The sequence below is a fragment of the Cibotium barometz genome, chromosome 10, assembly GCF_041138505.1.
Source record: "Cibotium barometz isolate CiBa-2024 chromosome 10, ASM4113850v1, whole genome shotgun sequence".
Lineage (NCBI taxonomy): Eukaryota > Viridiplantae > Streptophyta > Polypodiopsida > Cyatheales > Cibotiaceae > Cibotium > Cibotium barometz.
Window position 1 is genome coordinate 4,333,025 of NC_141055.1, and position 26,115 is coordinate 4,359,139.

The window sequence follows — 26,115 nt, forward strand, 5'->3', positions numbered from 1 at the left end:
CCAGGGACCAATCATCCACATAAAATCTGTCTAGACGTGCAAAGATGCTCTCATCCCTACTCCTGCGGTTATGCCAAGAGAAAGATAAGGAGTTTGGCCTTCTCTGGAAGTCATCCTAAGTTCTGCAATCTTGCCAAAAAAAGAAAGCGTGAACCTCTCCCATGAGGTTTGCTCCAAAGGGTGTAAACCTCCTTCGTGTCCACCCTTCTTGTCAGAAGGTTGCTAAACCATATTGAAGTCTCCTCGCACTATCCAATGATCAACTTGGGGAATGACATTTGTAATGGTGTCCCAAAAGGCCACCCTTTCACCATAAGGTGCATAGATATTCAAGATTCCCAATTTCTGACCCTCATGCATGATCAAGATCCACTGCGGTCTAGCAGGGATGATAACACCATGCCCAATAACATGAGGCATAACAGATGCTGCCACTGAAATGCAAACACCCCCTCTAGTCCCACCAGCCAAAGACCAGAAGCTGTGGCCAGAAAGCATCTTACTAGTTTTGCCACACTAAGATCTATCCAATTTGTGTTCCTGCAACAAAAGTATATCCATAGATCCTCCTCTAACAACAGGGTGAAGTTGGTCTTTCAAAAGGCGCTTCCTACCACGGGTGGGAAGCCCTCCAAGGCCCTGAACATTCCATAAGACGATTCTCATGGAAGAGAAGAGGGTTTGACCCCCGATCTTAGAAGACAATGGGCAGCTTGAGGACGCCTCTCATAATGCTGGAGGACGGGATAATCCACGGGGCAAAGTCCACTGACATGCCCTTGTCCGAGGCCCTGCACAGTACCTGCATATGTACGAGAAACCTGTGTGCCCTGCGGGGCATCAAGGGCAATGGCATCATGCTGAAAATCTTGCAATACATGATCCCCACTGCGCTGAACATCTTGCATATCGCCCCCTCCAAGTAGGGAGGGCTCAACAAAATCATCCTGATCTGATATAGCATCTCCTTGCAAAGATGCATGAGCTGATACATCCCTCTGCCTAGAAACATCATCTATCTAAGGTACAAGATCCGATCAATTGCACCAGGGGGGTGGGCGTGAGAGACAGCTTGCCACACTTGGCGGACTGTAGGATGGGAAGGATCCAAGGGAGATGGCGCCTGAGAAGCACGCCTGCGAGGCCTCCTGCGACCCCGAGCCTGAGGGCAATCTCGAGCAAAGTGACCTTGTTGGTGACAAACCTAGCATTGATCGGGTTTACTTACAATCTGCATACGTTGCTTCAAAGGACCACTAGGGCCCGGAAGCAAAACATGGTCCTCAAAGAGCTCACTGTCACGGGCAAGAACCATGACCCTAGGGACAACATCCGCCGAGGCAGTGACCACCTGGGCTGAAGATGTCGGCAAGGCGTGGAGTGGGGGCACTTGAAGAACCAGCCCAAAGGCGGACCCGATGGCCTCTAGCATAGGCCAATATGCGCGAGGAAGACCTGGGAATCTGAGAGTAATTGGGAAACGGTTTCGGTCTTCCTCAACAGGGTCAAAATAGCTGGAGTAGGGAAGAAAAAAAACCTTCCTCGGGTCCAATGGCAAAGGGCTGCCCTTCAAAGCCTCTGAGGCTGCGTCCTTAGAATCAAAATCCACTTGGAAGAAACCTCTTCCAAGCAACCTGACATCTCGAAAGTGTGGAGCGAGGTTGGAAGGTAGAGCCGCTAGGACCCAATCCCGAGCTTGGAGACGGGAAGGGTGAGATCCAAAGATTCTGGCAATGAGGGTCGTTTTGGAGTCTTTCTCGATTTTGGCGAAGAGGACCGCGAGCTCGGCTTTGGAAAAAATAATGGTTTGCCCGGCCAAGGGAGAATGATTAGCCATGATGCTAATCGAAGAAAAAGGCCGACTTGAACCCAGATGAGGAGCAATACGAACCAAGGGGAAGAGGCAGGCAAGGAGGCGGAGGAGCAAAGATGGGCGGGGAAGGGCAGCACAACATGGGCTGCGCAGAGGGATGAGGCGGGGAGAGGAGGGGAGGTGAATCAGGGCAAACAGGAGGGCGAAGAAGGGCGGGCGGAGGAAGGAGTGAATAGCGGTGGAGGAAGGATGGGAGGCGGAGGAAGGATGGGGGCGAAGTAGGCACAGAGGCGGAGGGGCGCAGGGAGCTAGGCGGTCCTCTATGCATAAGCTTTTGTGATACAACTCGAGAAGATGAAATTGGCGCATTTTGGAAGAGGAGTATGAAGATCACCATTTTTAGAAAAATCAATCCATAATACTTGCTGCTGTTCCAAGTTCCAACCTTTGGTACAACTTTGGAATTGACTCCGGCTTCGAGAAAACGTGTTAACAATGTGTTTTCAATGTATGAATGTCATTGGAAATTTGGCATGTGATGCCCATGACGCTTGTATCTTGAGAAATCCTTGATAATACAATCATATTACAAGGGGGTCGGCCCTTTTCGGCCCTATTGCGTGTGCCATCTAAATTTCAGCATTGCAATCTTGTTTGATGTTGTGCCATTTCATACTGTTTATTGGTATGTATCATATGTGCCAAGATTGTGCTCAACCTTGACCATGGGTATTTCATCCTACCGTTTACGGATGGAGTCTAGTAGAGGAGATCGCACCTCTCAGGAGGCACAAATATCCAAGGTATGCATGAGAGAAGGTTGAGATGGAGGAGCATTACATGTTCAGATGCCCATCTTACTATGAGATTTGGGGGAGATTTCGTTCTCTCTTCTGAGATGGATTCAGCCCTTTCTCCCAGGTAATGTAGTATGAGGACCACAGATTCCTAGGTCTGTACCTACTGCTTCAGTGCCACTGGGAGATCATGCTTAGATGGCACCTAGGGAGTCAGAGCCAGCTAGATTCTTCTCAGACATCCATTACATACTTCTTCAGATTTCATACGCCCATGCTAGAGAATACCATCTAGGCTTTATAGGATCCGAGGGATCATACATGTTGGAGACTACACCCCACCCCCTCGCGGGATCCTTTGGCCACATGCACCCGTGGCGTTGCTAGTGAGAGAGCACGACCCCTCCTGAGAGCCAATCACGCCCGCATCCGGGGATGCAGGCCTATGGCCTATCAACTGCAGATCCAAGTGTCACAGGTGGGCATGTGAATACAGAAACTAGTTGCCAAAACAAAGCATACATTCAGCATCCATCACATCATGAGCGTATACCAATACATTTGTCACAAACATTATAACCATATACATCCTGAAAGACCAAAAGATAATCTTGCACATGACACAGCTAGGGGCTGAAGTTGGGCCCACCCCCCCTTGAGGTATCTTTATTACCAGCATAGTATTCTCTTCCAGATTTATCCAAATCAGTGAAATACAGTGAAGAAAACAGGCCCTCCATCACCAACCTAGGGCAAAGCAGTCACCAACCTAGGGCAAAGCAGTCACCAACTGCTCTCCAAAGAAAAGAAGCCCTCGGTCACCAACCCAGGGCAAAGCAATCACCAACTGCTCTCCAAAGAAAACAAGCCCTTGGTCACCAACCCAGGGCAAAGCAATCACCAACTGCTCTCTTAATTACCTCAGGGCACTTGTCAGGCCCACCCATGATCACACCCTCTAGCTTAGAGCTGTCCACACAGCTGATTGCACAACCAGCTATGTTTCAAGCTTCTTGGCCACCCGAAGGTTCCACCAGATGATACATGAGTCCGCCAGGCTCACCCCGAACAACATCCTTCCTCTCTTCTTGACTGAAAAACTGCCTGCTTGCTGTCCAACAGCCCAAAACAGTCCAAGACAGCACTTTGACCAAATTGCTTAGTAGCCAGAGAGCAAAGTAGTAGCCAGGCACAACTTGTAACTGTTTCGACCAAAGAAATCCTTGATATCTTCTGGAATTATGCTGGAAAACAGCACAGCCAGTCTGTAGAGAAACATGAGAAGATGCCGACCAGCCCTAGAGAGCTTGTGTGCAAGTTGACCAGCTTCTTGTGACCTGTAAGCAACTCGACCAGCAGAAAAGAAGAGTAAAACCCTAGTCGACCAGCCCTACAGTGTCTGTTTATGAAGTTGACCAGCCCTTTGACACTTGTAGAGGCAGTCGGCTATGCTGTCCAGCAGCCCTATGCTCTCTCTCGTGAAGGAGTCGATCAGCTCTACCATGCTCTTTTCGGCTACCACGCCTTGTCCAGCACACCAGCCTCCCATGCCCAGCTGCCCAATAATTGGCCTCGGTACATTAATAAAGTCCAGTTTGATGTGAACTCTCTTATAACTGGTAAGTTTGTCCGCCCAAACTTTAATGAGTTTGAACCTGCAACCATAAACTTTAGTAGACAAAGGAATAATAATTAAATAGGGCTGAGTGTGCACACTTACCACCTGCAAAACACATAAAATAGCCACCTTAGTCCCAAATAGGTGTGCACACACGTGTCCATGGGGTGCCGAGGCGTCCTCGATGCTCGTGGACATTTAGGACATTCATAGGCAAAATACCGGGCAATGTCCAAGCAAACAAAACAAGTCACACATGCAAGTGCATTTCACAGGAAAATGCTGATGCACAATGACTTGGATTAAATCTCCCAACTTGCCATCTTGTACACTAAAATAGTCGCGACCATGGGCACCACCCATGTAGGATCCGAGCACTGTACTCACCAGATCAAGTGGCCTTCCATGAGTTCAGATAACTCACCAGGGTCACCAACCCTTCCATGAGTTCACATACTCACTAGGGTTACCACCCTTCCATGAGTTCACATAACTCACCAAGGTCACCAACCCTTACATGAGTTCACATACTCACTCACCAGGCTCACCAACCCTTCCATGAGTTCACATACTCACTAGGGTTACCACCCTTCCATGAGTTCACATAACTCACCAAGGTCACCAACCCTTACATGAGTTCACATACTTAGTCACCAGGGTCACCAACCCTTCCATGAGTGAGTCCATCATGTCCTGGATTCTTCCAAGATAGCATCTTGGAAATCCTTCTGCATGTCACAGCTCTCTGGAGGATTGTGACACCAAGACATACTCCATGGGCATGGAGAGGCCACTCCGTGGGGCAAGGGTTGCCGTCGTAGCTCTACGCTCAATTATGGAGGAGGATGGTACTATTATTGGATAAAGAGATCTGGGTATATCTAGACATCTTGCTCTTGGATTTTCAATACATGTGCATGGGAGGCCTGGATCTTCCTTTCATTTCATTTTCAATATTTGTTGTTTCCATGTTGACAGTCTACACATAGAACTTCGTAACACATATTGGTCTCATAGACCCATTGGGTCTTTGTAGATGTTAGTAAAACCTTTGGTGGTCTCATAGACATAGGGTCTTTTGTAGACGTTAATAAAATCTTTGTTTCTCTCTCTACCCCTTTCTCTTCGCCTCGCCCCCCTTTCTCTTCCCACACGCTTGCACCTCTGCGCCCCCTTTCCCTTCGCCTCGCCCCCCTTTCTCTTCCCACACGCTTGTACCTCTGCGCCCCCTTTCCCTTCCCACACGCTTCACTTCTCTCTCTTCGCCCCCTTTCTCTTCGCTTCTCTCTCTCTCTCTCTGCCTGCATTTCGCCCGCCTGCACCTCTGCGCCCCTTTCCCCACCCACCCTTGCTCAGGCCCCCAAGGCAGCAACATAACTCTCCCCTGCACCTGTAGTTGAGCATCTTGTAGGTCGCATTTTTTGAGTCTCCCCCAAAGGGGAGAGGGTACCCTTGAGGGGGGACTCGTTCCACCAACAGCCCTCTCCTTTATCAGCAGCAACACATGGAAAGTAAGAAGTCTTTTGCCTCAGTCCTCACCGCTTCGCGATTACCGCCCATTCCTCCACCCGTGAGCAAGCCGACACCATGGGAAGCCTACCTCATGCAAGAACTGAAGAAACTCCAGGGAGAATTAGCAGCACTGAAACACGAGACTATCAAGAAAGATGAACAAATCAATGAATTGAAAGTGCAAGTGCAAGCCATGAAGACGAAGCAAGAGGAAGCACGAGAAGGACCCATACCTACAACACTACAAACAGAAACGACAAACCATGTTTCAAAGGTAAATTCAGTTAACTCACAAGATTTTGTTAAAGAAGTCATATCAGCGGTCAAAGAAAAGGAACGAATGGAAAGTAACAAAAAGGTAATCAGAGTCGGTGGTCTTCCTCAAGGCTGGGATAGGGCAGACATAGCTCAAGAGCTTCGAGAAGACTACATATTAGATACAGATGTACTTACAGCACAACTGAGCAAAGTAGTCCCCTTCGTGGACTTAGGAGACCCTAGCTCTATTATAGTAAAGGGTACACAGGCAAAAGTCTCCTATATGGACAACAATGAGAAAATAGCAGTGATGAAGCAAACAAGGTCTCTCCAAGGGACAAAGGTATGGATAGCTGATGAACTCAACCCGCTACAACTCAAGAACAGATCGGCAGAGCTGAATAAAGTTAAAGAAGCAAGAAAGAATGGCAAATGGGCAATATATAGAGGAGGACAAGCAATCATTAAAGAATTCCGTACCCCACCCCCCTCAAGAGCAAATCCATCCATGGATGAAATATAGCTATTTTTATTTTGAACCTCAATTTCGAACTAGATGCAATAGAACCCATTGTAACTTAAACTCTTAAGAGTCTTAAGAGTTCATTTTGAGTTATTTTTTTTCAGTTTTATGCCTCTTTGGCATCGATACCCAGAGTGGAATGTAAATGGATGTACCTGATCTGTCCCATAGGTCGGATTCGGCCTCCCGTGGACGTTAATATAACTTTCTTTCTTTCTTTCTCTCTCTCTCTCTCTCTCTCTCTCTCTCTCTCTCTCTTCCGCGCTGAACAGCCGAGCAGAGACCCTTTTTCTTTCTTTCCGGTTGCTTTCAAGCCAAAAATAGCGGCCAAATAGAGAGCTTTCTCCCTTTTGATCACCTGCTCCTTTGTTTGGTCTACACGCTAAAAATGGGCAAAAGAATCTCTCTTGCACTGTGCTAAATGACTGGTGCTCTCTCTCTCTCTCTCTCTCTCTCTCTCTCTCTCTCTCTTATGGATTGCAGAGTTGGTTGCGTAACCTTACTGGCCTGAGTTTGGTGTACCCGTGATTGGTCTTTCTTATGGGCTCTAAGCTACCTCCTTCTCTTATGTCCATATGGGCTTGCTGTGCTTGGCTGTGCTCAGATTTTCAGAACTGTGTGGCCTATGTGCTTCCCTCCAAGGCCCTTGCCGTCCTTGTGTGGTGGCTGGTTGGAGACCTTGCAGATTTTCCGCCTTACCATTCTGTTCACAGAAAAGACCGCCACACGGGTGCTGTGCCTTCCTTTTCCAAGGCTTTTCACATTCAGAGGATAAGGGAGTGTTTTTGGGCTTCTCATACAACCACAAAAAGGACATGCGCAGACCACCTAGATGAGACCTGTCTTCTTCCTCCTTAATAGAAAATGGCTTGCTTTTCAAGGTAGGGTATTTCCAACAATCTAATTTATCGTGACAAAAAGAAATTTTGCAACACATAAATTTAAAACCGAAAAGATCACCCTTGGATACATGCCCAAGAATTGCGTTTGCAATGTCGATCTCTTGTGCTAGTTTTTCGTCGACTTCTTCATGTCATATTTGCTCTGACTCCATAGACGCAGGGTCATTCTCTGACTTAAGAATCCCGAACGGATGACACCAAAGCTTGCCACCTTACCATAGAGCTGAACGGGCTCACCCTTGAGCATTCGGGTTAGGAATCCATAAGAACTGCTAGCCAGAACCGAGAAATTGCTTGCATCTCATACTATGGACAATCCCATTGGCGTTGGATCTGCTACTAGCACTGTCGAGCTCATGCACAAGAGTCTCTGCCAATGTAGAAGAAGTGTCAAACTAAAGCCTAGCATCCATTTATATAGGCTAAGCCAAGCCAATAATAGTGGTATCGTGCTACACTAAGCTTTCTTGTCATTTATCCTCTAACCTTTAATAATCTGGTGTCAATAAGCCTAACCCCCTTGGGTTAATGCAAACCCTAGGGACTAGATCTTTGTCCTTAGGATTTCCATGTCCCACTAATATTAGTAAAATATTAAGCTTGGTTAGTAGGGGGCGTAACACCTCTCCCCCTGCCCCCCCCTCCCCCCCCCCCAAGCCTTTTCAGGTTAGGGTTCACAACATAGGTTGCTTCACTTGTCAAACCATATGGACGAATGGGATGATGACTCATTTGTTGATGACCATGCTTTGGATGATCATGCATTGGGTGACGCATTGAGTGGCTCATGGAAGGTTCATGAGAATACATTGTATGATCCATTTGCGAGTCCGGTTTGGAAGACATATGACTGTCAATTATTTGACTATGAAGGCTTAGAGGATGTGGATCATGATGCAAATAAAGGAGAATTTTCTCATGATGAGATTGTTTACACATGTGTTGATGATATGTTGGTGGTTGATGTTGATGATCATGGTACTACCGTTCATCATGAGGACGAGGATGTCTATGAAGATGCGGATGATGGTAGCCTTGACGATGAAGATATTCATTATGAGGATGCATGTTCTATTCTTTGTAGTGGAGATCTTTAAGGGAATTTTGAGGATGATACTAAAGATCATACGGACATGGAGTTTGAGGTGTGCACTTTTAGATTTGGTAGCCTAGAATGACATACACATTGATCTTCTGCTATTACAGATGTTGTATTGAGGTTTTACTTTGTGTTCCAAGGCTACCACTAAGGAAGCTACTGTTTAATTGATCTCATACATGGAAATTTCACCTTGAACAGAATGCACACTGATTATGAGAAGAGTTGATGTCTTAAAACCACCCACTCCATCCCACTAGATCTGGAGCCATATGCATAGATAGTTGTCGAGTTGCCCATAAAGTTGGCCCAAGGCAAAATGATGGGATATTGATCAGGGTGATGATTTACCAACTTTCTAGAATGGGGATGATAGTTGTATTTTCGACCGGTAGTGAGTCCTTCAGTTCTTTCTAGAAAGTCTGGTATTTCTCTGGTATGATCTCATGTAAGCCTACCCTTGTGTGACAAAAGGATTGAAATTGTGGCCTTTGAAGCCTTTTTTTTGAAACCTCTCATGATGTGTGGCTGCTGATATGCAGACTGTGCATATTTTTTGTTCTATTGTCTTCAATTCATCATCGCTACTTCTTTTTTCTTTGGGTAAACTTCAATTGACAAGATTGATGGTTTAAATGTGCACTTCTGAGATATTGATTGCATGGCTTGCATTGTTGTAACAGTCTCTACTCTCATCTTCCATGGATAAAACAGTGCGGCTATGGAATGTTTCAAGCAGAGGTTGCTTAAAGATCTTCACACACAATGATTATGGTAAAGCTCAAGGAAACTTGAAGCTATGATGATGATTTACCTTTTGACTTGTATATGTCATATCATACGCAGAATCCATTATGGAGGAAGCACTTGGTTGTGGGTGAAGACCTGTTCTTGGTATTGACTAAATGTGCACATTGTTTTTTTTTGGCTGAGGATAGTAACATGCATTCAGTTTCATCCTTTGGACGATGGACACTTCATTAGTGGTTCATTGGATGGTAAAGTGCGCATTTGGAGCATTCAAGAACCACAAGTAGTTGATTGGGTTGACTTGCGGGAGATGGTGACTGCAGCTTGCTATACACCAAATGGACAGGTCTGTGTCTGTGTGTGTGCACATGCGTGTGCTATCGCATTATCTGCATACTTGCAATGCTTTTTTTACAGGAATGGTTTGAATAATTTGTACTACATGTAGGCAGAACCTTGAATTGTTGATGTTTGTTTGGTTCTGAGCAGGGAGCAGTTGTAGGCTCTTATAAGGGGACTTGCCGTTTCTACAAAACATCAGGTATCCTTTGTATCTTGTGTGTCTCTGCATTCAAGATAGACTGCTACTGATGGTTCAGCTTCGTAAACCCTATAAACATATTTCTTTCCAATACTTGAAAAGCCGAATAGAAGAGCACATGACATACGCGAGTATCATACTACAAAAGTTTGGATGAGCAATCATGCGAGTATGTTTGCAACTATGGTTCACACTATAATAGACCGTATGGCCTCATGCTTGTCTTGTTATGTCCAATCAATAAGGCATAACATTTTCCCCCTCCTAACAAGAGGAAGATTGGGAGAAAACATGGAAATTGGCTCTGCAGGGAAGCAATAAACCACTCAAAAACCGTGTGTTTCTAAGGGTTCGTTCACTACAATTGACAACTGCAATTGGCTTGGCAGATCATAAACGGATAGATCCACAAGTCTCGCAAGATCTTGGTCAGACACCAAGCTATGTTGTGCACCCAATATCTTTTTCAATCTACTAAATCAAAGACAAGTCGCACCCAAATTCCATATGGGAGACTTTTTAAGCTTCTTTTTCAAGATCAAATAAGGTTCATAATACCTTGGAGACAACTTACAGACTTTTTTGGTCATTATTATTTGAGAATATTTAGGAACTCTGAAGTAAATCCATTGGCCTTCTTCCAAACTCTAGCTGAGAGTTGCGCACTTCCACCATGCCTCAAGCACTCAGCTTTATTGACTTAGCTTTGTTGACATTTTTGGACATATTACAATAGAGGGAGGAGCAGGGCTGATATGCACACAAGAAGGTGGGCAGTGGGGCAGCTATGATGCAGCACACCGAGGGAGTTAGGTTAGCGCTAGGGTGGTTTGGGGCCATCCCATAGCCAACCCTAGGACCAGCCATGCGTGGCGTGAACAGCCAAGGCAAGGGCAGCTATGAGGGGTCTACCCAAAGCGGCTAGCCCAGCCTAGCCAAGAGCGGCCAAAACCAAGGGGCGGTTGGGGTAGAGGCCATGAAATAGAAGGCGTAGGAGGTCATGTAGGTGGCCCAGCAGGGCACAAGTCGCACTCTCTTCCACTCTCTCTCTCTCTCTCTCTCTCTCTCTCTAAGGGGAATTGCATAGACTCATGAATATAAAGAAGGCTTTGTTGCGCGTTACGACGATCAACCTCTTGCATGCTACATTGGTATTAGAGTTGCAGGTTGTAACCCAACTTGGCTATCCTAAAGTGAGAGCATTTCGTGGATGATAAAACTGTGGTCGGGAAAAACCACCTAGGCCTCCACAATGTCAGGAGAGACATTGTCACCAAGTTACAAGGAAGATGTTGAAGAAGAGTTCTACAGGGAAGACAACTCCTACAAAAACGCTTCTGCCAAGCAATGAAGACTTTATCAGATTGCTCTTGGAGCAAAACAGGTTGCTAAGGCAACGAATTGAAGCCAAAGAAGAAGAAGTGGCACAAGAAAAAGAAGCTAAAGCGGAGGTTGAAAAAGCCAAAGCGGCACAGCTGAAAAAGCCAAATAAGCAGCAGAAAAGTGCAAAGAGCTCTTAAATTGAAAAAATTATTCCTTCTCATGGAGCAGCAACGGCACAAAGAACGGCAAGCCAAAGAAGCTCGCTGTGAGGATGAACGAAGGGACGAGGACGCTAAACGCAGGGATGAAGAAGACCGAAAGCGGGCAGACCAAGCTACCCGAGAAAGGCTTAATCGTGAGGCTATGCAACTCCAAAATCAGCAGTTGATAGCCGCTACGCATGCAAATGTTTTGTCTCTTCTTCCTACACTGGCGAACCAAGGAGCAAGCTCCTCCACCACCCCAACCACCACCATCATACGAGCTCAACTGAACTTTAGTAAGTATGATGGTAAGTGTGATCATGTTGTAGTATTACAATTCATTTATCAATTCATCGCATATGTCCCATTGGCTAAGCTTTCAGATCCACAAGATCGAGTCCACCTGGCGGTACCTCCCCTTTTTGGTGAAGCGGTCACTTGGTGGCAGCATTGGTCAAGTCTACATGTAGACCCGTTCACAGGGGCTCCACAGTATGTATGGGACACCTTTGTGTCCGACCTAAAGAAAAGGTTTCTCTCTTCACAGTACATGACCAACCTTGAGGTTGAGTTCTATAAACTTCCAAAATGGGTCACCCGTGCTAACTTGCTCTAATAAAGTAATCACGACAGCACAACAATTAGGTTTATCCGAGGAGGATAAATTGAAACAATTCATTAGAGGTTTGGATACTAACATTAGGTTTACTTTGAGTAAATTTGAGCCACAATCTTATGACCGGGCTGTCACTCTTGCTCAGAATCAAGAAATGATGCTGAACGGAGATAAGCCCAAGCAACCCTAGATGAGCTCCAAACCCCAACAACAATCATCCACAACCAAACAGTCATCATGTCAGGGGGGGAAGGGGGACTCAGAATAGTAAAGATAATAAGAAAGAATCCCATAGCACTTCAGGAGGCAATAAGGATAAAACCTTCGCGCCTAAGAAAACACCTGAGGAAAAGGTCAAGGAGGGCATCACTGGTGGATATCTCCAACCAGAAGAGCAAACACGGTATAAGGGGGAGAACAGATGTTTCTTCTGCCACACCGTGGGACATGGTAAGAAACATTGTACCAAGTGGCAGGTTGCACAAGCTGCCAAAGCCTCTTTGCCTCCACAGTAGCCAACACAACAGTTAGAGCTATACCTCCCGCATCGGCCACCAATACAATCCAACTCTTGCTTGCCTTAAACACCGTATCCACAATGGTATTTGACGATAAGCAAGAGGGTGAGGTTAAGGAGCAAAAGAAAGCCCTCATTCGTGCTTATGGCACAGCCAAGTACAACAATTTATTGTTCTCTTTAATATGGGTAGATTTGAGGATGCCATTTCTCCTCAGTTGGCTGAAAAGATGAGTTGTACTCTTGCACCCCATTATTTGGACGTGGACGGGTTCACACCTGATCTTCGCACACACATCTCTCATAAGACTCAACAATTGTCATTCATGGTTCAAAAGGCCACATTTCAACGAGACTTCATTGTCTCACCTCTTTTGGGGTGTGATATGATTCTTGCACGCACGCGCACACATGCGCGCGCGCACTGACAAAATTGATTTAGCTAACATTGATCAAGCTTATGTTTGACAGAGAGTGTTAGTATCGCGTGCGTGCTCGCACGCACCCGCACACACACACACACACACACACACACACACACATTTTTTGGGGGATAAAAACTAGTCCTCTATTACCAGGAAAAAATATGCACTCTTCCCAATGGAATGAGGAAGGGCTGCAATTCTGAGGCTGAGATAGGGGCTGTTTGGGACTGTTCTAGGCTATGTATGAATGCTGTAAATGAATATGAATGCTGTGTTTTACCTTCATCAAGTGGCTGTAGCAAAACGATGAAGAGATGAATGCTGAGAACTGTTGGGTTTGCTGATGGAGGGCTGGATGCACAAGAAGCGTTGATGCTCCTCTAGTTGAAGGATGAAACGCTTCTCCAAAACGCAAGTGGTTGAGGTGAATCTAGGGGCTGAAGACTGAAATGCTGATGCGCTTCAGGGCTGATTTCTGAAATCTGAGATAAATGAATGAATGAGCAAAGCACTCCTATTTATACTACCTTGATGCTAGTCGGTTGGCACTAGATGCTGGCCGACTGCATAATAAATGCTGCACGATTGATAATGATGTATAAATGCTGGAAATTGTGAAAAAAATACCAGATAAATCCTAGTAAAGATTCTAATAAATACTAGATGATATGTGAGGGGTTCTGCAATGGTCTAGATGCAATGGATGAATGATATGCAATATGTAGAGTGCTTTCGAATGCAAACCCTAAGGATTCTATTGACTCTACATGCATGAATGCGTCTCTTCAAGTGGGTTAAGGAACTTGGACTGACTGACTGACTGTCTAAGGTTGAGAATGACCTATGTAGCTCGTGCTTGACTTATCTTGGACCGAGGATTACAATGGGGTCACGGCGTACAACAAATATCATCTTGAACGGTACTAATACTGGACAATGTTGCACTGATGATGATGAACCAGCTTGTCACCATGCACTACAGTGTAGAGTGCATGCGATAGAAATGGCTTTTCTTGAGTACTTTGACAAGAATCTGATTGCGAGGGAGAAAAAGCAATGAGTCGAGGCTTTTGCAAGGGAGGGTACCACCAATCCGTTCGAAACGATCATGGCAGCATTGACAAAGGCCAAAATGGAGTCGCTTAGGGTTGTGTAGTAGCCCAAGACGAGCATTGATCCAAGCGAGGGAGAACTTCCCATACAAGAGTGTAGCTCTTGGGTGACACTATCATAGATGGGGAGACTTTAGTAGAGGGACCATTGCCTGAGATACAAGAGTCCGAACCTGAACCCGAACCCGAATTGGAACGCGAGAGCCAAGAGGTGGTTCTCTTGAATCCCATTTGGAGGAGGATGAGGTTAGCCCGACAGTTCGGAGGTGGATCTCTCTGAATACCATTTGGAGGAGGAAGGGGCCAGCTTGACAGTTTACAAGGAGGTAGATCTCTCCAAATCTCACAAGGAGGAGGATGAGATTAGCTTGATAGTTTATGAGGAGCTTGAGAAGAGTCTCTCCCAATTTGATGAGGAGGAGGATGAGGCTACTTGTGATGTAGAAGATCTAGAGACCAAACCAAAGAACTCGAAGACCAAGTCAAAGAGCTTGGAGATAGAGCCGGTGAGTTTTGTATAGAGGGCGAGCTTACTTGATGACCCTTGTGGGGTTGGAGCAAAGGTGTATGGAGTACCCCAATGCTCCAAGTTTAGCGGAAGGGGATGTCGTGTGCATCACATCTGTGAATGCCACATGGACATGGATCTCAACATTAGCCGTCTCCTAGGCAAGATGAGGGGCAGAATATGGTCCGATTTGGGTAGTTTTGAGAGCCCAATAGGTGCCCAAGACATGGCCCAATGGTTGGGAGTCAGGACACAAGTTGGGCATAGTTTGAACATGTTTTATGAAGTTTATGATGATGTTCTTGGACTTGTAAAGTGTTGGTGGACCCAAAATCAACGAGCAATCAGCCAACTATGAACCCTATAAAAAGGGGGTTACAACCCTCATTCAAACATCTCTTAGGTGTTGGCAAGAACCCTTGCATAGAGGCAGCTCTAAGCACCAATGCAAGCATCTAGAGAGCATGACCAAGCTATGGAATCAACAAGCTATCTTTTGTATGTCTAACTATTTGGTCCTCCTAGCTCTTTTCACATGATGAAATCCATGCTCGGACACGAGATAGGTGGTAGAACACATGGGGACAGGGTCCATAAGGTTTGATTAAGAAAAAGCACCATTCTTAGTCAAAAAGCAAGAAAAGCAAAAAGTCAAACAGAGTTGACTGCAAGTCAAGGGCACCATTGGAAAGAGGAGACTGAGCTAGACCAAAAAGCTAAAAGGCGCTTTCTCAAAAGCAGCTCTAAAGCCAAAAAGCAAGGTCTTAAAACTAGAAAAGCAAAGCACCAAAAGTTGAATAATATTTTATTAATAAAAGTAAAAAGAGCAAAAGCAAAGGCAAAAAGAGAAAAGCAAAAAAAGGCAAAGCAAAAGCATGAAGGCTTTTTGGGAAAAAGTAGGGTCTCTTACAAGTATAAAAAGGATTGGACTTCTCTTGTAGTAACATGAACAAGATCATTGAAGATTGAAGGAGATTGTGGAGTGTGTGTGGGCATCATTATGATCATGGAGAGCTTCTTCTTCGCCATCAACACCTTCTCCAACTTAGTTTTCAGATGTACGATTAGCCCTAGACTTGTATGGACATATGCATGGGCGATACAGATGCATGTACGGAGCTGTACGGACTTGATAGAAATTTTGAAAACCCTAAAAATTTTAAAAACCCTAAAATTGCTCCAAAACTCTAAAAACTGCTTTTTGGATGTTTTTATTGCCCAAAAACCATTAAAATAGGTTTTATATCAGTTTTCTGCGAGAAAGAGCTTTTCCATGGTTTTCTTCATGGACAAGACTATAGGAGTTGTGGAGATTACTCATGGGATGAGTGAGTGTTTCTTGGACTTGGACTTGGACTTGGACATGGAGAACTTGGGCATAGAGCTTGGACATGGAACATGAAGCTTGGACATAAACATGGAACTTGGACATATAGGTTGGGCATGAAGCTTGGACATGAACATGGATCTTGGACTTGGACTTGGATTTGGATTTGGATTCATTGGACTTGGATTCATTGGATTTGGATATTTGGATTTGGTACTAGCCTGGTGAGAGATACTTGTGGGTCATCCCCGTGGTGTGCTCAACATCAAAGATCTCGTACGTCGACAACGACACCGACTTGGATATCCTACATCGGCATATTTGTTTGTTTTGTATTCATTGATTGTATTGATCCTGGCTAGCGTGCCCGTGGATTGTTCCTGAATAAATTCCTGAAAGGGGGTGGGGCCTGTTCTCCGCTCAATGTGGTGTACTGTGCAAGATCCCGATTTTCTTTTCTCTCTCCCCTCTCTCTTTATATTTTTATCTCTTGGACACGTGGTTGAGTTTGTCATTGCACGCCCCGCTGGGCTTACAGTATGCACAATTGGTTAGCATGCATGAATAGTAATCCAAGAAAAACCATCACAATATGAGCATGTTAAGGCATAGAACAATAGATTAGGGTTTACACTTGTCTTATGCGACTTTGCAAGAACAATAGGATTAGCGATAAGTTGATCTTAGCCTTAATCAAGATCATGCTTTCATAATACATGTAACATGGAATCGGACTTGCAACTCACTTGAGGATCAGATTGCCATGAGTCAGCTCCACTGAGTCAGCACGTCCTAGTGTCCCCTACCATCGATATATGCTTGTCTAGAGCTACTCCTCGCCTGGAGGTCCTATATGCATGGCAATTATCTCGTTTTCCTTGTAATAATCATTAGCGAGCCCAAGGTACTATTTTTTAGTCTAACCTTGACAATTACTAGGACTCAGTCCTATTACTAGGCTTTTTACCATTTTTAGTCTCTAGCATGCTTTTAGTTGACCTAAGGCAAATCAAGACCTCATTCGTGCTAGGGCTAGCGTCTTCGGAGTTCCCATTGGCTCCGATGACCAACTATACCCTAGCCCTAATTCTTGGGTTATCTTAGAAACCTAACCCTTAGCCTTAGTTGATCCAAGGTTAGTTTATCTCCTTAACCCTACGTCTTTAACCTAAGGTTAATACTGGTCTTAGCTCAATTTGGGATGTAACAAGTGAGGTGGGTCGATTATGCATGATTGCCGATAGGGGACTCGGGGGGGGGGGGGGGGGGGGGGGGGGGGGGGGGGAGGGGGGGTGGGGGAGTGGTGTGTTTTGTAGGGAAAGTGTTGGGATCAAGGTATTTGCTTGTGTGTGTATGAGAGAACCACTTCTAGATAGTGGGAGTGTGTAAGTTGTCTTGTTTGTTTGTAAACCACCTGTTAGAGGGGTATCAAATAATATCTAGATATTTGTGTGTGACTGACATAAGTAGTGATGTCATTGGGGCAACCTTTGTAACCTATAAAGGTGCATGGACTTCATTGAAGAAATCAAGCACTTAGCAAACCATCGCATCATTAAGGTGTGTACTCCACTCTCTCTCTAAGAGCTTTGTTCTCTTTATGCTCTCTCTATCTTTTTGAACACACACTCCTATGTCATGAAGATCTTTCAATCTCCATAGCTTAGAACATGCAACAAATGGTATCAAGGCTCCAAGTTGATACTACATCGAGTGTTAGCACCATGCACAGCAACCCGGAATTTTTGTGGCTATACGCACAGTGTGCTGCCTTAACATCTACCAACTAGGCGCCCAATGTAGCATTGCTCCATTTGCTCTCTCGCAATAGCTGTTCGCATTCGTTGATGTCGTCACCTAGTATGGCCGCTTCCTCCTGTAAACAGCTAGCTGCTCTTGGACCTTGACTGTAGCAACTCTAAAGCTAGGTAGATGCTGTGTTGACAGCCCATCGGCCGTCTTTCAACACATCTGAACTTGTGCCCAACAACAAACTAGACAGGTTGGCTCTGTGTGCCAATAGCAAGCTCATAGAAGAGCAGCCAACTTGAAGAAAAGACTCTCCATCGCCTTCCTGGATCAAATCGACAAAAACAAGCATTAATCTTAAATCCCCCATCGTTTCTCAAAATTGCAGGCATATATCAAGCATTGAAGGGTTGCTACAGCCTGCTACATCATCAATTTTGAAAACCCTCATGTTTGGAAACCCTAAAAAGTCTTTTTTTATCTTCTCTGCAACTATGAGCTCTCACACGCTCGCAGACAAGTTTAATGGCCAAGGTTTCCACACTTGGCAAATGAAGATAAAGTTTCATTTGATGAAAGAAAACCTCTGGGGTTTGGTGAAGAGCACTACCAGTGCAACCTCTTCCTCCAATGTTGATGCAACTAATGAAGAAGATTCGAGAACACAACATGATCTATTTAGAGCAGAGATGGCATATGCCATCATTGCTCTTGGCTTGGGTGATGATTATTTGCATCACATTTTTGATCTAGAATCCCCAGCTGAAGCTTGGGCAAAAAATTGATTTGCTTTTCGGTGCCAATGCTAAAAACTCAAAGCTATTTTTGAAAATCAGTGCCTACTGAAGCCAGTAGAATCTTTTACTGCACATGTCAATAAAATGAGGAGTCTCATGACTCAACTAGTTGCTGTTCAACATCCAATAACTGAAGATGATGCCATAGCAGTGCTTCTCAAAAGCATGCATGAGGAGTATGACAAGCTGGTGACCACCTTGAAGAACTAATCCTACCTTGGAGGGAATCATTAGTTCTTTATAGGAAGAAGAAGAAAGAAGAAATAAAAGTCAATAGAAGTTGTCACGGAACAAGGTTTTATTGTAAAGTCCAAGGGCTCATATAGAAGTTAAATCTTGTAGATTATGTGGGAAAAGCAATCACTTGGAAAAGGATTGTCTAGCGTAAATTCTTGTGGTATATGTGGAAAAAGCAATCATCTTGAAAAAGATTGTTATGAAAAAAACACTGCTAATATTGTTGAAGAGCCTTCCATATAGGAGGCCAACTATTGTATTGATGATTGGGCTTTTTAAGTCTAGTGTATGTGTTGTCTTCTTTTGTGTGACTTGATCTCTTGTATATCCTTACCCTTGGGACCACATAACTGGTATGTGAAACTAGACCCATGTGATTTATCCTTGACTAGCAAAACTGGCATGAGAAACCATGAGCCTAGATTTATCCTTGACATAGTATGAGGCAATCCCTTGAGGGAGGGTTTGTAACTTTGTTGGAACTTGGGATTAAGGTATTGCTTGTGTGTGTGTGTGTGTGTGTGTGTGTTTGTGTGTGAAGCACCTCCTAGAGAGTGGCAATGTGTAAGTGTCTTGTCTGTGTGAACCACCTCTTAGAGGGGTATTCAAATAATATCTAGAAATTTGTGTGTGACTGACATAAGCAGTGATGTCATTGGGGCAACCTTTGTAACCTATAAAGGTACATGTACTTCATTGAAGAAATCAAGCAAATCATCACAACATTGAGTTGTGTACTCCACTCTCTCTCTATTCTCTATCTTTTTGAGCACACTCCTATGTCATGAAGATCTTTCAACCTCCATAGCTTAGGACATTCAACAGGAAGGGCCTCCGGGATCTTTGGTCTGCCAAGGGAGTCCCTTTGTATGTATGGGGAACCTCATCAAGGTCACGTTGGATTGACAATAGGAGAAGTATATCTTTTTTTAACTGTCCTTTAGAGATATCATCTTTTACCTTTTTGTGTATCTTTTTAGACATGTTTAATTGTGTTCTTTTCTTAGCAGGAAACAAGCTGCAACTTGACACAACTTTTGAAGTGCGAAGCAATAAAAGCAAGCGCTCTCAGGGAAAAAAGATTACTGGATTCCAGGTGTTCATCTCTCACCTTTTGTAATCCAGGTTGGAGGTCTTAGTTGCATTGCATGTAACAAGCTATCAGAAGGGCGAGGGTTTTAAGGAGGTTGGCAGTTGGTATTTAATGATTTTGTAATATGGGGATTGTGGCTTCTTACAGTTCATTCCTGGGGACAAGGAAAAAGTCTTGATTACATCAAGTGATTCACGGATCCGTGTGTACAATGGCACTGAAATCAGCTCCAAATATAAAGGTACATTTCTTTTTTCTGAAGCCTTGCAAAGGTTTTAACTTCCTATAGCCCTATATGGTTTGAAAGCTATGGTTTGCATCTTTCGTGTTTTCTGATTTCCTTGGTGTCCTTGGATGTTTCTGATCTCCACAAGCGTTTATTTGAAGCTTCTTAACCTGCTGATGGACTTCATCTTTTTGCATTTTGCTCCCTATTTCAAGCTCTTTTATCAACAGCCCTTTGTTATCCTTGTTCCTGTGTCTTTAACTCCAAGACATGCTTGGTTGGGGTGGCTTTATTTAATGTTTTTTCACCACTGCTTCGGCAAGGTTTGGGCTTCTTGGCTAGGTGGTTCTTATCTGCCTTCACTTCTACCTTTGCATCTTATTTTGAAGGTTTAGTGGTTTCCAATCTTTTACTTGCCTTGTATGCATCCACTTGGATATGGCGCATCTATTTATCTGTGCTTTGTCTTTGCTGTGCCGGCTTATGCACTTTTGTTGTCGGCACATGAGATTGCAGCATCGTTTTTTGTTGGTGGTAAAAACTACTGTTCTATTTGTACAAGGAAAGAAGCCCTCAAAAGTGAGGAAAACTTCTTTAAGATCAGAAACAGTGTGAAAAAAAGTCCAACTGTAGCTGGTGCATCTCTTGTAGTCTATGGCAATCATAAAGAGATTGGCGCAAAGACTGGCAAAAATACGAGAACTTGTCAATCTATGTAGAGAAAGATCACATGATTGCGTCCAATCCTGAGTGTCCAAAGTGTCCAAGCAAGGAAACGTGCATAATCAGCCAGTCTTCGGTGATATCTCCCAAATATTCAGGAAACACCAAATCCCTCAAGTGCCCTTGGCACTCCAAATCCCATGCCCAACCCCAGTGTAATTCCTTACGGAGGCACATGCTAGTGCAGATTTAACCATGCTTACAAGGATTGTTCCAATAGAGTGACTATCGCCCACTTCGGTATACAAGGATGACTTATTCACATAGTCCCTCTTAAATAATCTTTGCAAGTAGTCTCTTGTATCCAAACAAGCCCATAGTAAATGAGACGCGGCCTCGTTGCGATTTGAGCATCTAGAGCAAGAGGGAGATGCTATCCTCCTTTTGGCTAGAGATTCACCAACAAGTAGCACTCCAACCACTCCAACCAGGCATCGCCAAAGGAAAACTCTTTGCTTTAATGGTAATTTATTGTTCCAAATGTTTTGGAGATTTTGTTTTCACCACTTGGTTGTCTTATCCATATTCCAAAGTCTATTCCAATGAGCAGCAATCCATGGCTTGGGAATAATCAATCAGTATATTCGGGCAACAGTGAGATGTGACATCGGTACTTTGGGAAAACCTAGCTCATCTCTCTGCAATATCCAATCTAACAATCTGTTCTCTCGAACGACAGTGGAATCACTTCAAATTGTTGCAACAAAGCTCTAATTTTTTGCGAGACAGGCCTATAATGCATGCCCAAATTCCATATTGAGAACATTGAGCTCTCCATGCATCTTTGGCGAACAAACCCATTCACATCTCAAGAGCCTAAGAGCTTTCTTTTGATGTCTGGTTTTCCTTAGGACTTTCACGGTGTGAGACATGAAAGCAGTGATATGTTGCTTTGTCTATACTAATAGAGGTAAGAAAAACTGTACAAAGTCCATCAAGATGGACTATACTATCCTCACTCGCACATGTAAAGGCCAAGTAGGCAATTGAAAGGTATAACCCTTCTTATAACGGCATGTGGCTGTCCAAATGTCAAGTGCATCCATGTGACTTGTTGCATTTAGCCAATAACTATTTCAGCTGTAAACATGTGTGAATTGCCACGAGTATTATCATCTCTTGTTGGAGAGTTATAAAAATCCCCACATATGAGAGGATTCATCAAACAAGGGTAATGTTGCAATTGTGACCACATTCTAGCTTTTTGTGTAGAAATTGTGGAAGCATATACAGATGCAAACTTATGTGTCTCACCATTGAGCATACACTGCATGATGAGTAATTTATCTTCCGGATCATTGTAAGCAATACATACCAAGGAAAGTAGAACAACCAGCATAATATATACAGTATCCATCAAAGAATCCAGTCCAGCTAGGAGAGAGAGAGTGAGGGAGAGAGATGGAGAGGAAACATGGGTGTATACTTGCTCTCAATATCACCAAATAAGAATACAAGTCTCGAGCAAGAGGGGAAGAAGACCTCGTATGTGAGGGACTACAACAAACAATGAAAATGAGGAAGGGTATGCTCGGCTATATATATGCCCATGTAGGGGCAGTCGACGAGCTCACGACTAGGGATAAATGCCCATGACTCCATAAAATGGGAAAATAGGTGGGTAAATGATGTGAGGGGTGACCAGGTCCTCTAGCTAATATGGTGAGCCCTAAAGGCTAAAAATAGGACACCACACAAGAAGCCAGCAGCAAGGGGATGATGTCTAACACCCCCTCTCAGCATCGGATGTTGAGTGAACTCCAAGAAGCCAGAGATGCCGTCCTCCATCAAAGATGAAAGACTACAGAAACAGGTACCAAGAAAGCTTCACAAGCAATCTCCTCAGCAACTTAGCTACAAAAAGTAGAATCAGATCCCAAGAATCAGCATCAAACAAGTGCAGTATCCATGTGAAAGGATCACACCTCACATGCAAAACACCCTCCTTTCTCTACAAACACTGCAAAGAACACAAGCTTGGACAAAATAAACTCTGCTCAGGATCTCTGAAAAGATCACTACTCAAAAAAGAAATACTCTCCTCCAAAATTTGTAAACTCCTGTCAAAGAAGAAAGTCACCACAGATACAAAACAGCTCCCGAAAACTGATCCTCAAGTGAAGTAGCTGGAGATGGGTCCCCTCTGAGTGTAGTTTTCAAACTCCTTTGGGAAGCAAAACGCAGCCAAAACACTGCTGTCCAGCAAAAAACAGCACTCCACCGCCAACAGAAGGCAAGGAACATGAAGAAACCGGGTAACTGTGAAGCCCAGGAACAAAACGCAGGTATAGATGCTCCAAAATCAGCAAAACGTTGACTGAAATCAGAAATTCAGTGTCCTCAAGTACCAAACTGCCACCAAAGCCACAATCCACACAAAACCTCCTCTGCATGTGATATGTGTCCATTGGAGAAGAAAACACAGCCAACCTGAAAATTCAGGCCGACCAGCTTCCACACCTCATATGAGGAAAAATTGTGAAGAGAAGGTACCTTCGGGTCCAACTAAAGAAACCCAGGTGAAGGTAGAGCTACCAGCAAGATCAGTTGAGAAAAACGCAACAAAACAGGGCTGGAAATCTGAAAACGCAGAGGTAAAAGGGGCAGTAGATAAGGGCAGATTTTGGAAACGCAGAAGTGAAAGGTACCACCAAGCCTCAGATAAACCAATAGGCAAACCGACTGCTACAAACCACCTGTAGATGAAGAAAGGCAGCACCAACAGTGCTGTTGCCCTGAAACAGAGCAGGCTGACAGCTGTACAGGGGGTCTCAGGTGTCAAAACCGATGATGGATGACCACAAGCTGCAGTGGAGAAGCGCCTGGAAGAGGCAGACTGTCCGGCAGCAAAGCTGAGAAAAAAAAAGGCAGGAGGGAGCATCCAACACTGCGAGTCACCGGCGCTCTGATACCATGATAGAATGCACAGTGGAAGATGGAAAGTGGAAACACAGGAGAGAGTGAGAGAGAGATGGAGAGGAATCATAGGTGTATACCTGCTCTCAATATCACCACCAAAAGTCCCGAGCAAGAGGGGAAGAAGACCTTGTATGTGAGGGACTTTAGCAAGCAATGAAAATGAGGGAGGGTACGCCCAACCATATATATGCCCATGTAGAGGCAGCCGACCAGTTCACGACTAGGGATAAATGCCCATGACTCCATAAAATGGGAAAATAGGTGGGTAAATGATGTGAGGGGTGACCAGTCCCTCTAGCTAACATGGTCAGCCCTAAAGGCTAAAAACAGGACACCACACAGGAAGCCAGCAGCAAGGGATGATGTCTAACACATCCAACCTCCATTTATTCAAGTTGCTTAAACCCTATACATTATATGACATGCATTTGAGAGGTGCCTTCATGATAAATTTTTATTGAGAAGTTAAAATTAAGTGCAAGCCATATCAATGTCTGCTTGTATATTTTGTTGCATATTCTGTAAAGTTTGCATTCCACCTTGGACTACTGCAGCCCAAAGCTTTTGTGTATCTACTTCTCCTAAGACGAGCAAGCTTTACTCTGTTTCGGTCCACATTCTGGATTGGAACGGTCGAGGTCTGATAGAAATAAGTTCAGTGTTTGCCAACCCTCCGTATCTATCTCATTCTTAGCCTTATTTATATAAGTTTTCACAATATGTTCAATTCTAGCAAGCATATGAGCTGGCTGCCCTGCTCTTGCTCTTTATTTGTACATATGAGCTGTCTGTGGGCCGACCTCCTGTGGTCAGAAGAAACTGGTGATGGTCAGCCGGAGGGGGTGTGGGTGGTGTCGAGGTTAGAACTCTTTGCAGAGTGACTCTTTGTGTCGACAGAGCAGGGAGAGTCGAGGCAGCATTGATCTGGATAGTTTATGTTCTTGTCCACAAGCCCAAAGCCCTCTTGAAAAGGCAATGAAATCTCCCCTGGATCTTGTAGTATACTGGGCGATGGCAAATATAGTGCTCCTCTGACTTTAATGGTGTGTAATCCATGTGTCCTGAATATAGAGTCCGAGTAGATCTTATTGGATCACTTAGTTCCCTGAGCCTGAGGAAGGGGTAGACTGTACTAAAGTGGTGGGAGACGATCCACTTGGAGTCTATGAGAGAGAGAGAGAGAGAGAGAGAGAGAGAGATTTATTTATGCTGCAGGTTTTCGGAACATGAAAAGCCATATTTCAGCATCTTTTAGTTCAAATGGGAGGTACATAATCTGTGCAAGTGAGGATTCTCGTGTTTGCATCTGGAACTATCATGATTCAAGATTTGAGTATCCAGGCCAACAAAAAAGAATGTCAGGATCCTATGAAGACTTTGCTGCTAGACATGTTTTAGTGGCGATACCCTGGCCCGGGATGGGTTCTCAGCATACACAACTAAACTCTGGAGAACCAAAGCTTCCTCAGAAGACAGAGACTTCATCAGCTCATAAGAAAGAAAACAGCAGTTTGAGAAGTGCACTTGTCTCGGGTGACTGCTCAAGTGTATCAAGCAATCATTCAGATCTTGAGGTGGTTCTTGCTTGTGAGGCATCGTCTTTTCATGGGAAGTCAGCATCTGATGGCACATCAAGCTCAACAGAAAAAGTGAACACAAGAAAACCTGGGGGTTTGGGATTGATGGATGTCTCCAGGATGAAATTGCCTCCCTCAGATCTTCAAGATGCTGGATGTGCAACTTGTACCAAAGAAGCCTCAAGCCTCTCACTTCCTATGCTAGGTTCTTACTTGGAGGATTGCTGTGGGAGCTCAGTACTTTCGACTTGTGTGCCAACTCAACATGTTGGAAACACTGGGTTTTTCTCTGACAGCAGAGGGTCTGCAACTTGGCCCGAAGAGAAGCTTCCTTCCCTACGGAAAAACTCAACGAATAAAGCAGTTGATTCCAATGTAAACCCCATGATATATGATGACGTGCTAGCAGAGGAAGAAGGCATTGATGGCAAAGACGTGACTGCCACAGCATCAGCATGGGGTTTGGTCATAGTAACTGCTGGATTGGGAGGAGAAATCAGAACATTCCAAAATTATAGCTTGCCTGTTCGATTATGATGTTATGACTTATGAGAGGGAGTTTTAGTCTAGAATCTCTAAATCTGTGAAAATTCTTCTTTATTGCCATTGTTGGTGGCCTATTTACTTGTATTTTTTTCATTCACTGGGCTATAAATTGGAAGCCTCTAGTGGATTATCAATCAAGAATCGTTTAGAAACTAGAGTTCTCACTGTCAATTCTTTGCAATAAAACAAAAGCAATACATCTTGTGGCACGTCACCTCACGAGTGCCATCATTTTCATATCATGGGATTCTTTCCTCAATTGAAATAAGAGAGCTTCATTGGTCTTTGCAACTCCTTCATGACTTATGTGAGGTAGGTCTTGTCAGATCTCATCCTTTTTTTTTTCTCTTTCTTGTGGGTGGATTGGTTGGCTAGTTAATCTCAGGTAAGCACGTGGGCTAATC

General features: G+C 44.3%; 1 protein-coding gene across 2 annotated transcripts in view; it reads left to right on the top strand.

Moving 5' to 3' along the window:
* LOC147634454 (uncharacterized) overlaps window positions 1-25,863 on the top strand; it is a 76,864-nt gene extending 51,001 nt beyond the window's left edge. Inside the window, exons 2-7 of one of the 2 annotated variants that reach the window (XM_086803523.1) lie at window positions 9,206-9,296; window positions 9,461-9,618; window positions 9,762-9,813; window positions 19,635-19,723; window positions 19,868-19,961; window positions 24,804-25,863. In XM_086803523.1, the coding sequence (XP_086659649.1) occupies window positions 9,206-9,296; window positions 9,461-9,618; window positions 9,762-9,813; window positions 19,635-19,723; window positions 19,868-19,961; window positions 24,804-25,702 (1,383 nt within the window). In that variant the 3' untranslated portion in view covers window positions 25,703-25,863. The remainder of the gene's footprint in view (window positions 1-9,205; window positions 9,297-9,460; window positions 9,619-9,761; window positions 9,814-19,634; window positions 19,724-19,867; window positions 19,962-24,803) is intronic. The other variant, XM_086803524.1, reaches the window with a different exon arrangement.
* Window positions 25,864-26,115: the final 252 nt, after the last annotated feature.